This window comes from Giraffa tippelskirchi, chromosome 12, assembly GCF_054371585.1.
Source record: "Giraffa tippelskirchi isolate mGirTip1 chromosome 12, T2T-mGirTip1v1.2.pri, whole genome shotgun sequence".
Taxonomy (NCBI): Eukaryota; Metazoa; Chordata; class Mammalia; order Artiodactyla; family Giraffidae; genus Giraffa; species Giraffa tippelskirchi.
The window spans coordinates 106959984-106975236 of record NC_137286.1 but is presented as its reverse complement, the minus strand read 5'-3'; the positions used below and the strand labels follow the sequence as shown (position 1 = coordinate 106975236).

The 15253-nt window shown below is 37.4% G+C and overlaps 1 protein-coding gene and 1 pseudogene across 3 annotated transcripts in view; both read right to left on the bottom strand.

Annotated features, from left to right (window-relative positions):
* Positions 1–15253, bottom strand: part of PSPC1 (paraspeckle component 1) — a 77600-nt gene that overhangs the window by 56917 nt on the left and 5430 nt on the right. For both annotated transcript variants that reach the window (XR_014071044.1, XM_081549152.1), the window contains exons 3-4: positions 8109–8204; positions 4049–4245 (exon numbers count right to left, since the gene is read on the bottom strand). Coding sequence is in view for 1 of the 2 variants with exons in the window: in XM_081549152.1 (XP_081405278.1) it covers positions 4049–4245; positions 8109–8204 (293 nt within the window). In the remaining variant the exon portion in view is untranslated. The remainder of the gene's footprint in view (positions 1–4048; positions 4246–8108; positions 8205–15253) is intronic.
* Positions 12547–13875, bottom strand: LOC145529219 (ribosomal biogenesis factor pseudogene; annotated as a pseudogene). The gene has a single exon (XR_014071045.1). The product of XR_014071045.1 is annotated as a ribosomal biogenesis factor pseudogene (transcript).

Below are 15253 nucleotides of genomic sequence, written 5' to 3'. Positions count from 1 at the left end.
TTGAGAAGCAGTGGATAAACTTCCCAAGTGTTAAAATATCTTTGTACTACCCTACCAAATTATACGTGCATGCATGCACTGACTAATAAATATATTTTAAAATATATATAAGTACTCCAGATAACACAATTATTGGTTTTCTTTTTTCTATAACCAGCTTATCTCAAATTTCTAAAATGAACATAAATTATCTCAAACATTTCTTAATAAAATACTATATTCAGAATTCTTATAATACTAATGGTTCAGGTTAAAATTCCATAGGCAAATAACTCTAACATCTTAACTATAACAACAAAGGCATCATAACTATAAAAAGGCAATATTATCCTCCCTAAAGATTAAAAAAGATTGAATTATGTATTATGTCAACAAAAAAAGATCCAGACAGATTATGTGGCTGTAGTCATCCAAGCATGATATGGTTCACCGGGATATATAGCCAAATCTATCATTATTCCAAAGCTTCTTCCAAAATGCCACATCCCAGACCTGGATGTTCAGTCTCAACTGAGAAACTAAAAAAACAAAAATTAAAAAAAAAATTGGGGGACTCTGCTCAAGGAAAAGTCTGCTCTGGTATATGCACCAGGAACCAGGTGATTCAGATAACATGCCAGTTGAGAAAAACATTTAGCTATCTAAAAAACATGACGACAATGATCTTCAAACATTTTTACCATTAACTGTCAACCTTACTAGCTCATTAGAACTGCTCAAGTGCCTTTTAACCACAGACCAATTAAATCAAAATCTCTTGGGATGTGAACCAGCTATGAGTTTTTTCTTTTTTTTTGAAGCTCCCTAGATGACTCCATTGTACAACCAACATTGAGAGCCTATAACTGTCATATAATTTCTATAGCTGGTGAGATTGGTAAAGACCAAAAAATATACAGTCTATTTATATTTCTAAGGGGAAATGCTTCAATAAGACAAAACATGAGAAATATCTTACTATCATTAATTAAGAAAGTCAATACAGTGTATCCTTTAACAATTTTATTACTGATTTTCTAGGTTAGCTGCTCTTAAAACAGGAACATAAACAGTAATAAATATCTATCATTAATTAACTAAGAAAGTCAATACAGTGTATCCTTTAACAATTTTATTATTGATTTTCTAGGTTAGCTGCTCTTAAAACAGGAACATAAACAGTAATAAATGTAAAAATATGTACTATATTTTCTTCCATGAAAAGGAGTAAGAAAAGAGCATGAATATTTCCTGAAAACTGGATCTTCTCCTTTTGAGCTGGGCCAGTTAAGAAAGCTGCTTTGCCCTCTCAGACCATGCTTCCTCACCAGAACAGGGTACAATAATTAGCTCTAAGGATCTGACAATCAAATTATCTGATAAGCACACTATCTAATACAAACCAGGAGCACGATCAACTTAAAACAACATTTTGTATCTTCCAAATTCATTCCTTTAAGTTACTAATACCCAAAATTTCTGAAATTTCACAAAAAGATATATATTTGTATACCGCCATGATAATGTACTTCTGGAGGAAAGTATTACCCAAAAAATATGTAAGCTGAGGTGTTTATCCTTTAATCCAGTAAATAACACTCACAGGAATTTTTCTTAAAAAATAATAATAATAACAACCCAGGAGGCTTCCCTGGTGGTCCAGTGGTAAAGAATCCACCTGCCAATGCAGTGGAAACAGCTGTTCAAACCCCACTCCAGGAAGATACCACATGCCATAGAGCAACTAAGCACTTGCACCACAACTTCTGAGCCTAGAACCCACTCTAGAACCCACAAGTCACAACTAATGGGCGCCTGTGAGCCACAACTACTGAAGCCTATAATGGGCGCCTGTGAGCCACAACTACTGAAGCCTATGTGCCCTGGAGCCCATGATGTGCAACTAGAAAAGCCAACACAATGAGAAGCCCACACACCACAACAAAGAGCAGCCCCTGCTCACTAACACTAGAGAAACCCTACATGCAGCAACGAAGACCTAGTGCAACCAAAAGAAAGTATTTTTTTAAAAGATTATAAATATAAATTAAATAATGAATATTAAAAATAATAGGCAAGAAGAGTTACTGACTGGAGGGAGAGAAGATGGGATATGGTAGAGCCGAACAGTCGTCAGCAACAGGAAACAGAGGGCAAGCTGCAATTTCACTCACACTTGATGCTGATGGAACACACATTCACATCTTTGAAAGCTTGCAACTTGAAGATTCCTATTGAGAGGACTTACCGTATATCTTTGAACATACTAGTATATGATATGAATGAGTTAAATTTTATTAGAAAAAGAGTGACTTTACAGAAACATTAGGTTTAGGGTACCAAAAGAAACCAAAAATATCTGACTAGTTTCTATTGTTTGCTGAGCTGGATTTTAACTTATTTGGCACTAGCAGTTATTCACTGACTTGACTGAAACTGCTTCAAAAACATGTATTAATTGTGTTAGTCACTCAGTCGTGTCCAACTCGTCGCGACCCCATGGACTGCAGCTCACCAAGCTCTTCTGTCCATAGAATTCTCCAGACCAGAATCCTGGAGTGGGTTGCCATTTCCTTCTCCAAAACATGTAATGAACAGGCTAAAAAAAGCTAACCTGGATTTTATATTGAAGAAAATGAGAATCTACCATATAAAGATTTATAGATGAATGCTAACCAAATGGCTGATTCATGTCAATGTATGGCAAAAACCACTACAATATTGTAAAGTAATTAGCCTCCGATTAAAATAAATAAATAAATAAATAAAAGAAAATACTGGCTCTAGTATAAAGAATAGTTTAGAGGAGGCCAAGACTACATGACATAAAGTCCAATAAGAAAGCCTCTGCAAACTTCCCTGGTGGTCCAGTGGTTGAGACTCTGTGCTCTCAATGCAGGGTGCACAGGTTCAATTCCTGGTCAGGGAACTAAGATTCCAAATGCTATACAGCAAAAAAAGACTAGTTGAGTCAGTAAAATTATTTTAAAATTCATAAAAAATAAAAACAATTTATACATAAATAAAGAAAGAAGGTTGCCATAGAAATCAGGCAGCTACCTGTAGCACCTTCGTCTCTGAGGGGCAGCCAAGAGAAGGTAGATAAAGGTTCTGTTGTAATTGTTGTAGTCATTAAGTCGTGTCCAACTCTTTTGCGATCCCATGGACTGTAGCCCACCAGGCTCCTCTGTCCATGGGATTTCCCAGGCAAGCATACTGGTGTAGGTTGCCATTTCCTTCTCCAGGGGAGATAAAGGTTTAATGAAATACTAAACTTAAAAAAAAAAAGGCAAAAAATTTAAAAGCAAAAGAGAAAGCAATTAGACACCTTAAAGAAACGCAAAATTTTGGCAATTCCCTGGTGGTTCAGTGGTTAGGACTGCACACTTCCAATGCACAGGCACAGGTTCAATCCCTGGTCAGGAAGCTAAGATTCTGCAAACCGCATAACCAAAAAAAAAAAATTTTTTTTAAGAAAAAAGAGTGAAAAGTTTTATAGAAAATGGAAAAGTGATAGGAAGAATCAGAAAAAATTACATGGAGAATTAACAGAAAAGAACAAAGGGGAGAGAGAATATAAGCAGCATAATAAGAAACCTAGAAACAAGGATGGGAAAAAGTAAGCTTCTGATATATACTTAAGCAGCCTGTCCCATTAAGTATCTGACCAGTGAATATTAATAGTAATAAATGTATGTTATGCATAACACCTGTTATGAGTGCTCTTAAAAAAATTCAGTTAACAACGAAAAAACACACATACAAAAAATTCAGTTAGCTCTGTCTCAAGTGTTTCAAGTGTTCTTACCAAATACTAAGAATTTAGTCTTCCTAAATTCCCATATCCATCAGCAAACCTGAATCTTTTTCATCTCTGCCAAGGAACATCCATCTGTAATCTTTTGACACGTAATTAGAATCTTAAATAGTCAGCTTTTTTAATAATTTTTTTTCATAAGGAAGTTCTCTCAGAAAAGCAAAAATTTTCTTCCTAGTATTTTGAGTTTCAACTGTCTTGAAACTCTTAACTAGCAACTTCAATAGTAACAGTTATCAATGAGAAACATACCTTGCCGCATGAGCATCAGCTGGTGCTCGTGCCGGGCCGCTTCCATCTCCGCTTCCAGTTTCTCTTTGGCTTCTCGGATGTTTCTATCAACCTGCTCGCGCTGCTGCTTCTCCATCTCATCCAGAGCTTTCCATCGAGATGCATACTCAAATTCAAATGTCCCAGGCTGAGCAAAACGTGGTGGCTGTTCTCTTTCCCTAAGTTTACATGAAAAGACATACAGAAACATATGTTTAAAAACTAAAACAACATTAAAGAACAACAAGCATTACCATTAACTAAGCTCGCACAGTGTTCACGGCACTGTCTGAAAAGTAACTTCCAAGAAATACTTAACGGCAATATTGTCAAGCAGTTTAACAAGCCTAAGTTTAAGAAACTGCCCAAAGATGCCCAACTAATTAATAAGCAATAGAACCAGGATTCAAACCAAGACAACGAGATACTACAACCTGCACTCCCCAAATTACCACCTCCAATAAGGCCTTTCTGGTTTTCAATCAACAATTTTATATAAGGCAGTCTGTAACATATAAAGCAAATGTCCCCTAAGTTAATGGTCTGAAGTCAGATTTTTCTAAAAGTAATAACTTTTAGGGACAGTAATAAAGCAGAAACAGTTTGTTGAGTATTATGTACCAGGTTTGGCTACACCAAATAATACAGGCCTAATTTCCTACAATTTGTTTTATACTTGTTTGCCTTGCTAGACTGTAAACTCAATGAGCACATGAAATTCCTGTTAATCACTGTACCTAAGTACCTAGCACATAGTACACATTTAGTATTTATTTCTTGAATGAATGAATAAATGACAGGGAAAAAAGATCTTTTAAATGAAGACCTATGAATGTACCCAACCTTCAAAGAATTTCAGTTATTCAAAAGTACTTTTATAAGAACACAGTTCTCACCTACCAAGAACTGTTCATTGGTTAGTAGCTCCTAAGTCAGATGTTGACTACAGTAATAAATATAAAAACTTCATTTTCTCCCAAAAGAAACACTATTGAAACAATATGGATTTGGGGCATCAGAGCTGAATTTGAATCTTGACTCTTTAAGTTTCATCAACATTCCTTTTAGAGCATAACTCTTCAGCAGTAAAGTTTAAAATATCATGAGATCATGTAATGTTTGCTGGAATAATTAAGTCATTATATAAACAAGTTTGGTTTGGGTTTTTTTTTTTTAATAAAACAAGCACAATCTATAAATTCTACTTCTTGTAACACCCTTATGATTTCAGTTCTCTAATTACTGAATGCAAAAGGATGCTCTACTTAAAATCTGTAATAAGCTATAACCAGAAATCAAATGAATAGGAAATTAAGCGTAAGCCTTTGAAACAGCCTTTAAGAGAAATTTACATGGTTGAGTTACAACTGATTACTACCAATCCCTTGCTTCTAGGACACATTCTGCTGGGTGCCCCTCCCACTTCAGGGACTGCTCCCACTCCAGGGACTTCTCCCACTCAGTCTCTGTTGATTCCTTTTGACCTTCCCAACTTCTGTCAAATGAACACTCAGGAGTTGTTCCTTTGACATTCTTTTCCATCACACTGGTAACTTTAGCGCAAACAGCACATGTGAATTCCAGACACAAATCCAACTACCTTGACAACAGATCCCAAAACAAGGTTCCTGATCCTCCTCCCCCAAATCTACTCCTCCAGGTTCTCCATGTCAGTCACTAGCATGTCCATACTTTCCAGTTACTTAGGCCAAAAACCTCATCACTCTTTTAACTCTCTTTCTCCCACATCCCCATATCCATCAGCAAAATCCAATCTATTTTCAAACTACATTCAGAATCTGACCACTTCTGGTCATCACCACTGTGACCACTTCCTGTCAGCAGGATCCTAAACTTACCTCCTCAATCCCACCATTGGCTCTTTATAATCTATTATAAAAGAGCAGCTAGAAAGCTGCTTTAAATTTAAGATTAAATCACTATCCTGCTTCTTCCTTTCACACGAATCACAAAAGCCAGTTAGTTCAGTAGCCCACAGTCTGCTCTCCTCCCACTACGTCCTAACTCCCCTGACCCCTACAAGGTTCCCCATACTCACCCTGGTCCAGTTAACCTGGCCTCCTCACTGCACCTGCACCATGCCAGAGTCCTCCCTCAGAGCTGTACCCCTCAGGTGACTGAGATCCCTATTCCATCCGGTGCCCCCCCACCCCACCCCACTCCCCACTTTCAAGTTGTGAATCAAAGACTACTCTCACAAAAGCTTCCTTAACCACCTGTATAAAAGAGCCACACTCTTCTGCTCCCCTACACCCACTTTTCCCTGTTTTTCTGCCATCTTTATTTTATTGTTTACCCCCTGCTTCCCAAGGGCTTCCGTGATAGCTCAGCTGGTAAAGAATCTGCCTGCAATGCCAGATACCTTGGCTCAATTCCTGGGTCGGGAAGATCTGCTGGAGAAGGGATAGGCTACCCACTCTACCACACAGCAAGAATTTCTGGTTTATTCTGTTCATTGATACATCTGCAACACCAGTTAAAAATAAGCACCCAGGGACTTCCCTGGTGGTCCAGTATTTAAGAATCTGTCCTGCAATGCAGGGGACGTGGGTTCAATCCCTGGTCGGGGAACTAAGATTCCACATGTCGTGGAGCTACTAAAGCCCTCGAGTCACAACTATAGTCTATGTGCCACAACAAAAGCCAAATCAATAAAAAAAAAAGCACCCATATTTGTCATTAAATCAACTACAAGGGAAAAACCAGTCTACACTAAAATCAAAGAGTGCTATTAAAACATGTAAAATGTTATTTTGAACACAAACTATCAAATCTTAAAATCACAATCATTTTTTGGTCAGGATGAAGAGAAATACTTTTATGCATACACCAATGAGTATAAATTGGTGTAATATTTTGGGAGAACAATCTACCAGAATTAATCACCACTAAATATGCATACTCTTCGATCTCTAGCATCATACCTCAATTCAGTCGTTTTAAATAGTATTTCTCACTACTTAGTATATTTATTAAAACATTAATCTTTGGTTCAGTATTTATTGTGTAGCCCTGCCACTAGAAATGTAAGCATCATGAGGGCAAAAGCAGTTCTACCTTGCACTGGCAGCATCTAGGACACTGCCTGGCACAAAGGCGTTAGAATATTTAGATCCATGCACGCAAATATTACAGTGTTTTTTGTTTTTCAGTCACACCACACAGCATGTGCGATCTTAGTTCTCTGACCAGGGATCAAACCAGCGTCCCCTGCTTTGGAAGCACAGAGTCTTAACTAATGGGATCACCAGGGAAGTTCACTACAGTCTTACTTACTATAATAAACAACTGAGTAGTTATGAACAACACAATGTATTTACACAGTCAACTTACATAAAAATATCTGAACCACACTGAGTGAAAAGTAATTGGTAAAAGGTTATTTTTCTTTTTAATCTTTAAGAATTCTTTGGAGAAGGAAATGGCAACCCACTCCAGTATTCCTGCCTGGAAAAATCCCACAGACAGAGGAGCCTGACGGGCTGTAGTCCATGGGGTTGCAACGAGTAGGATACGAATGACAGAGCATGCACACACACACACAAACCACTTTGTTGGATACCACAGATTAATAGATCTTTTAAAAAAGAATTCTTACCCTTTCCCAAGTTATTTAACTAGAACCTTCTTTCTACTCCTGCCAAAGTCTCCTCTTAATTCACAATACACCTGTGGCATACTCAATACGGAAACTTTTGTATCTAAAATTCACTGTTTCTCTGGCATAGGTACTACAGACAGTATACTCTTATGGAACCCACCCATGCCCCAGTTATAAAAGTTGAACTTTTCAAAGTCAAGTTAACCTTTTACCAATATACACAAGAAAACTAGCATTCCAGGTAGACCAGCCCACTCTATTAACCAGATTGTTACCGGCTAACAATTGTTACTAGCTAACAAGACTAAACAGAACACCTTATAATCCAACAATACTCAATAACAAATGTAAAGTAATAAATACCCTTGAAAGCACATTCTAAATTTATCAGAATTTATCTTCTTATTAAGAAGATCTTACTTATGATACTGCTGAGTTTTCTGCATTAGCTTCTCTGGCAAACCATCTTCATCATCAAACTGTTCCATGGGCTCCACAATGACTGGCCGAGGGGTCCTGGACAGGTAAAAAGCATTAATAAGAATTAATACAGTATCTAGAACTAAAATCCTCCTAGAAATCTTTTACAATTCCAAGATACATACTTGGAAAATTTATCTGAGAAAAAAGTCTCAGAAAGTATCGCATATACACATAAAATCCGTCAATAAACACTGGCTGCACCAACACAGGTGAACATCTAAGTCAAAGATGAGTGCTTATTTTTAGAGCATGGAGTCTATTCTAGATAACAGAAAAATACATCAACACAGACCTGCCTGACCACTGCAGTTAACTTCTACAAAGAGCAATGCAGAAGAGCAAGTATCCAACTCTCCTTCTATGTGTCTCACCCATACACACACCTGGAACCCCATCCCCTCCATGGCCTCAAACTCCCAACTCCACCCAGCTCCCAACCTTCCATTGTCCAACCAGTCTCAAAAGGAAAAGTCCTTCCAAAATCTAAAATATATCAGCCTAAAAGATATCAGTCAAGCAAAAGGGAAGGGGGTGGAGAGGGGCAGCCACAGGCAACACAATCAAGGAAGAAATGGGGTGGGAGGACAAGAAGAGTAGATGATGAAAGAGCTGACCTGGAAACCCTGCTTCTGTATTGTTTTCCTAAGGAAGGGAAGACTCACTGAGGAAAGACAAGAAAGAGAAGTGGAGGAGATGACATACTAATATTAAAGTTTTCTTGCTATCAGTCTCTCAGTATGAAAGCAAGTCTGAAATCTGAACAGAGATGCTTCAAAAAGAAAAAAAATCATGGCTAACTTCTGAGGTGTTAACAAAGGAGCTAGAGAGGTGAAGGAGCTTTCGGGGTTCAAAATACTTCCCTTTATAAATAAAGACCCAGAGATTAACAGAGACTGAATTCTTCTCTATATGGAAAGTAAAGTTATAAAATGGTCACATAAAAAGTTATTCTTGAGCTAGTGAGACATTTGAGAGAGAAAAGGAATTACAAGCACGTGTGGAATACCTTGGAGTAATGAAAACAATGCAATTAGAAACCTCAGGTAAAGTGAGCGGAAACCCAAAAGAAAAGGGACTTACAGGCCTCATTCTCCAGTCCGAGACCTCACGTCCAATACATAAAAACAGAAATGTAATAAAGAATGAGTAAATACAGCCTCAGAGAGTTCCCACAACTCAATGAAGTTTGAGAAAGCAGCTGAGAACTCCTGAACCCACCCAGCCCACAGGAGGATGTGGTACTTCTAAGAGGACCCAAAAGGGCCCAAGGACAAAAGGAAGATGCATCATATGAACCACTTACCCCCTGGAAGCTGAGGTAGGGCCACAAACATTCAAAGAGTAATAAAGCCAGGTAAGAACTATACCTGAGTAATTAAGTGTTATAATTATAAAATTCCAACTTCAGGGACTTCCCTGGAGGTCCAGTGGTTAAGACTCTGCGCTCCCAACACACTGGGGGAAGGGTTCAACCCCTGGTTAGGGAACTAAGATCCCAGATGCTGCAAGGCTCGGCCAAGAAAAAAAAAAATTCAATTTCAACATAAATGTGGCCACTAGATACTTTTCTAAGAGTTCTCTGGCAGAGAACTTGACAAACACATACAAATGTTATATATTTACATCTTGTTTCCACTACTCCATTTCTCAAGAGATATATGAGTAAGTGAGTAAGGATCACCCACAACCATTCATCATATTAAGACCATGCATGGTGTACAAGGGACTTCTTTAAGGGACTGTGTCTTGTTTTATTGGGATACGTGCTAAAATGTGAACATTTATGGCTTCACTGTATGCACCACTCCTGTGTCCAACCCACCTTGTTTATTTGCATATTAAACTTAACATAAGGATTCCAAGTTCTCACTGCTGAGGACCTAGGTTCAATCTCTGATCAAGGAACTAAGATTCCACACCCTACAAGACTTGGGCAATGTGGCAGAAAAAAAGGAAAGAAAGAAAACCTAACTTAAATTTTGTCTATAGGACTTTCCTGGTGGCTCAGTAAATAAAGAATCTGCCTGCCAATGCAGGAGACAGAGGTTCGAGCCCTGATTCAGGAAGATCCCACAGGCCCTGGAGCAACTGAGCCAATGTTCTAGAGCCAGGGAGCTGCAACTACTGAAGCCTAAAATGCACCACCACTAGAGAAAAGCCCATGCAGCAACAAAGATCCAGCAGAGCCAAATAAGTAATTTTTTAAAATTTTGTTTATACATGTAATTACTTAATTTACTCCTTTTACAAACATGGTAAATATTATATAGAAAAAAAGACTGACAACCATGTGTTAAATCTAGAATTGTTGTGATACCTTTTCCTTCTCATGTTGCCCCTAAATTAATCATTACTTTTGACTGTAAAACTGATAAATGTTCAATTGTGAAAAATTTTAAACAATATAGTAATTTTTATTTAAGAAAGTAAGACCCAGGACTTCTCTGGTGGTCCAGTGGCTAATACTCAGCATTCACAATGCAGGGTCCCGGGGTTCAATCCCTGCTCAGGAAACTAAACCCCACATGCCACAACTAAGACCTGGTGCAGCCAAATAAATAAATAAATACAATTTTTTTAAAAGTATAAAATACATTGATAGGCAATGGGAAAATTTTTAATATTCAATTAAGATTAAATTCTGACATTCAATGTTAAATAATAATATTGGGTAAGCGTTGTTTCCTCAGTGTGACAATTACACTGCAACTCTGCAAGAGAATATTCAAAGGATATACATCCCAAGTACTGTAATTCAGTACTGTACTCTGCAGCTGACTCAACTGAATTAGCAAAAAAAAAAAGAAAAAAACAATATTTATTTCCCATAGTGAAAAAGCTATGGCAAAATGCTAACAATTAGTCAAGATAGGTTACACTAACATTAAAGGATTCTTTAAAGGGAAAATATCTTTCTCTAAACTGAAATTAAAAGACGCATTTTCCTGTTTCTAAGGAAGCAACTCCCACAGCATTTTTAGGGTATAATTTGGAAAATAGTAAGAACAGACCACTACATCTTCATTTAAGTTAACCTGCAATGATCTTTAAAACAACAACAAAAAAGTGAAAGAAAAATTCGAAAAGTGAGCACTTTTCATTATCATTATGCCTCCTCAATTTATGTGAGTTCTAAGCATGAGCACTTCTGCTGCTCTAGATGCGATTCTAAAGTTTAAAGATGTGGGCATACCATTACAATCATAAATTTTTAATTTTCCCTTTTTATCATTTTTCCGCCTCACTGGTAATTTCAAAACAGCATAGATATATAACTTATACATACTTTTTCAACTGTGTGTTAATCATTATATATACTGTGTACAAAGCTGTTTATCTAAAACCATGAATAGTATACAACATTTTATGACAATTTAAAGGTATTTTCAAGAGAAATCTTGATTATACAAGATGTCTACATTTAGAAACAAAATCCCTGTAATATCACCCTTATAAATCACTTGTATTAACTAAGATACCTAAGATTGAGTCAATAAATCTGATCACCTAACAGTTTCCAAGACTAGTTGGAGCTAGGGATCCACGGATAAACAAAACAATCCTACAAGTCTTCTAAAAACTGCCCCTGTCCCTAAATGAGAAAATAAAAGGATTATTTTAGAGCCAAGAAAAAAACCACATTGTCAGAAGGAAAAAGAGAGGAGCCACTTTAGATAAGACAGTCAGGAAAATCCTCTCTATAAATCAACACTTCAGCTGAGACCAAGTATTCAAACAGCAGGGAGGACATCTGGAGCTCCATGAGGTTTAACAAAAGACCTGAGCAAGGAGAACCTACAGAAAGTAGAAAACCACTCCACCTGTGGCACACTGTAAGAAGCAAGGAATTTGGCATCAGACTGAACTCCACCATTTATTAGCTGTGAAATCTTAAGCAAATTACTTAACATCTCTGAGTCAATTTTCTTATCTGAAAAATGGGACAAATAATGACCAGTTCTTCTGGAAATCCATGATCGTGATTATGAATTAAGACAGATAAAATGTTCAACACCTTGCCCATTCCCTCAAAGTGTTGTGTGTTAAGTGTTAGTCACTCAGTCATGTCCAACTCTTTGTGACCCCAGGGACTGTAGCCAGCCAAGCTTCTCTGTCCATGGAATTCTCCAGGCAAGAATACTGAAGCGAAAAAATTAAAAAAAAAAAAAAAAGAATACTGAAGCGGATCACCATTTCCTTCTCCAGGGGATTTTCCCAAACCAGGGATCGAACCCAGGTCTCCTGCATTGCAGGTGGATTCTTTACCATCTGAGCCACCAGGGAAGCCCTCAAAACTGTATATAAATTATTCTTTTTTTGTATAAAACATTTAATTGATTGGTCTTTTTGGGGAACCTGATGCATCACCAGTGTATTACAACTGAACCACTAATCTTGTAGCTTCATCAACATTAACTGGTACATTTTCATGACACTGCTGAGCAACCAACTGTTTCTGAAGCAGCTCCAAGGAAAGGCCTTTTGAGAAGTTTGTATGTTCCTTTTGTTTATCTACAAAAGCTTTATTCACCGTTAACTTTTTCAGCATTCACAATGTTTATCTTCTTCAAGATTAGCAGTAACTGGTTTTACTTTATTTTTAACCTTAAAGCTTTTTTGGCTAGGTATATGGAATACATTCCTGGACTTCTGCCCTCTTAGTTTGTTCCTGGCCATCATCAGACCTCCAAGATCCTTGTGCCCCTGCTCAAGTTCCAGGTGATGTCATCTGCATGTCATTTATAAATTATTCTAAAAGCTACCTGTAAGAAATACTTTGGCCACCTGATATGAATGGTTGACGCACTGGAAAAGACCCTGATGCTAGGAAAGATTGAAAGCAAAAGAGGGCAGCAGAGGATGAGACGGTTGTATGGCATCACCGACTCAATGGATGTTAATCTGAGCAAACTCCAGGAATTAGTGAAGGGCAAGGAAGCCCAGCATGCTGCAGTCCACAGGGTCGCAAAGAGTCTGACACGACTTAGTGACTGCACAAGAAGAAATAGTTAAATATTTATCAGTGCCCAACTATGACTTTAACAAACAGCAATTAATCCAAGCTTACAGCAGAAAATATATACTAACTACATGCCTTGCCTACTGCTTTAGGACTTGCCTTCCTTCACTCGTTAAATAACTACTGCAAACTTACTGAGTATCCAGGAAATACCAGGTTACAAGTGTCAGGATTATAGTGTTAAAGGAGACAAAGTTCCTACCCCAGGGGAGCTTACATTCTACATAGAGAATGCAAATTAACCTTAAGTGCTATGAAGAAAAGTAAGTTGGAGAGTAAACCATTAGGCTATTTTAACATGAAACAGTCAGCTTCCCTTAGGAGATAACATCTTACCAAAAGTGAATGAAATGTGAGAGCAAGGCCTGTGATGACCAGGAAAGAGCATCTCTCTAAAGCAAAGGTAATGGGAACAAGACCAAAATCTCTACAAGAACAAGCTGGCAGAGCTGTAAAATGTCTGCTGTATAAAGAGCTTCAGCACAAATGCTTAACTGTCAAAAACAAACTGAAAAATGCTTCACAAGTCACCAAACTAAGCTCCCTGGAGACAGAGAACAATTTTTCTACATTGTCTTTGTATCCAATTCCCCAAACCCTAAATATTTAAATGATTCTAATCAATAGTTCAAATGCCAGAGCTAAAAGATCCAATTCAATCAACTTAGGAACTTTTAAAAATTCAGTCTGAAGACTAAGAATGCACATTGAGAACTTTCTTGTGGGCAAACTGAAAGGAAAGCCATGTTAATATGGCAACAGGTTTAATGACCCCTATAATTACTTTAAAATATTTTTAAGTAAATGGAGAGACACATCACACTCATGGACTGGAAAAGGGCTGATACTGTGAAGATGTTAATGTTCCCCAGAATGATCTGCAGATTCAAAGCAATTTCAATCAAAAGCCCAGCAGAACTTTTAACTGACAAGCTGATTTTACAATCAGTAAGGATATACAAAGAAATGATAATAACCAGAACAATTAAAAAAAAAAAAGAATAAAGTTGGATGCTACTATCTGACTTCAAAGTCTAGGATACGGTAATTAAGAAAGTACAGTAACAGTATAATAGACATACTGGTCAACGAAACAGGAAAGAGAGTAGATTTTTTTCCAGTTATTTGATAAAGGTAAAAGGTAACAAAGGGAAAATCATAACCTTTTCAATTAATGGTGCCAGAACATTAAAGCAATGAACCTCACATCATACTCAAAACGTATCACAGGTTTAAACAAAAAGCTATAAAATTTCTCAAGAACATACGAGAAAGTTTTGCTACCTTAGGAAAAGCAAAGATTTCATACACAAAGATTCCAAAGAACAAACCAAGGAAGAAAATAAATTGATAAACTAGACTTCACAAAATAGAACATCTTCTGCTCTTTGAAAAACACTATTAAAAAAAATTAAAAGGGCTTCCTGGTGGTCCAGTAGCTAAGACTCTGCGCTCCCAATGCAGGGGACCTGGGTTCGATCCCTGGACAATCCCACACGCCCCAACTAAAAATCTTGCCACGTGGCAACTAAAGATTCCACATGCCCCAATTAAGATGGACGATCCTGCTTGCTGCAACTAAGATCGGGTGCAGCCAAATAAATAAATTATCTTTTTAAAAAAATTAAAAAGCAAGCCACAGACTGGGATGAAATAGTGTTAATACAGGCCTGGACCCAGATTTGTTAAAAAAACATTAAGACAAACCAGCCAATTAAAAAACAGGCAAGGAACTTCTCTGGTGGTCCAGTGGATATGACTCTCTACTCCCAATGCAGGGGTCCGGGGTTTGATCCTTGGTCAGGGAACTAGATCCCACATGCCACAACTAAGCCATGGTGAAGCCAAATAAATTTTTTTTTTAAAGGCAAAAATATCAACAGACATTTCACAGAAAGACATAAAAATATGCAAAAAGCACATGAAAAGATGCTTATCATCGGTCGTTAAGAAAACAATATTTAAACCACAAAGAGATACCACTACACTCACTAGAATATCTAAAAATTTCAAGTGTTGCTGAGGGGACATGATCAATTAGAACTCTCTTATTCATTGCAGG